This window comes from Tupaia chinensis, unplaced genomic scaffold, assembly GCF_000334495.1.
Source record: "Tupaia chinensis unplaced genomic scaffold, TupChi_1.0 Scaffold000195_1, whole genome shotgun sequence".
Taxonomy (NCBI): Eukaryota; Metazoa; Chordata; class Mammalia; order Scandentia; family Tupaiidae; genus Tupaia; species Tupaia belangeri.
In genome coordinates, this window is record NW_006159670.1 from 1,228,201 (window position 1) to 1,228,465 (window position 265).

Sequence of the window (265 nt, forward strand, 5' to 3'; positions counted from 1 at the left end):
ACGCCCTCGATCTCCTCGACTGTCTGCACAGCACGGCCGCAGAGAAAAGGCAAGTGAGTCATGGGGACAGGAGCAGGCCACGGGCAGAGTGTCCTAGAGCCACCCCATTGCGAACAGTGACCACACTGGCGGCACCCCCAGGCCTTCCCGCCCCGGCCTCAAGTCGCCCTTGCTGGGTCCTACTCTGTGCCAGGCAGCAGTGAGACAGCAGCTCTGGGGTCCGAGTCTGCCTGTGCGCCCAACAGCACGTGCCGAGTTCCCAAGG

At 64.9% G+C, this 265-nt stretch overlaps 1 protein-coding gene across 1 annotated transcript in view; it reads right to left on the reverse strand.

The window, feature by feature from the left end:
• LOC114007534 (colorectal mutant cancer protein) overlaps positions 1–265 on the reverse strand; it is a gene marked incomplete at its 5' end in the record, with an annotated part of 66,981 nt that overhangs the window by 14,407 nt on the left and 52,309 nt on the right. Inside the window, 1 exon segment of the mRNA XM_027771203.1 lies at positions 1–23. Coding sequence (XP_027627004.1) covers positions 1–23 — 23 coding nt within the window.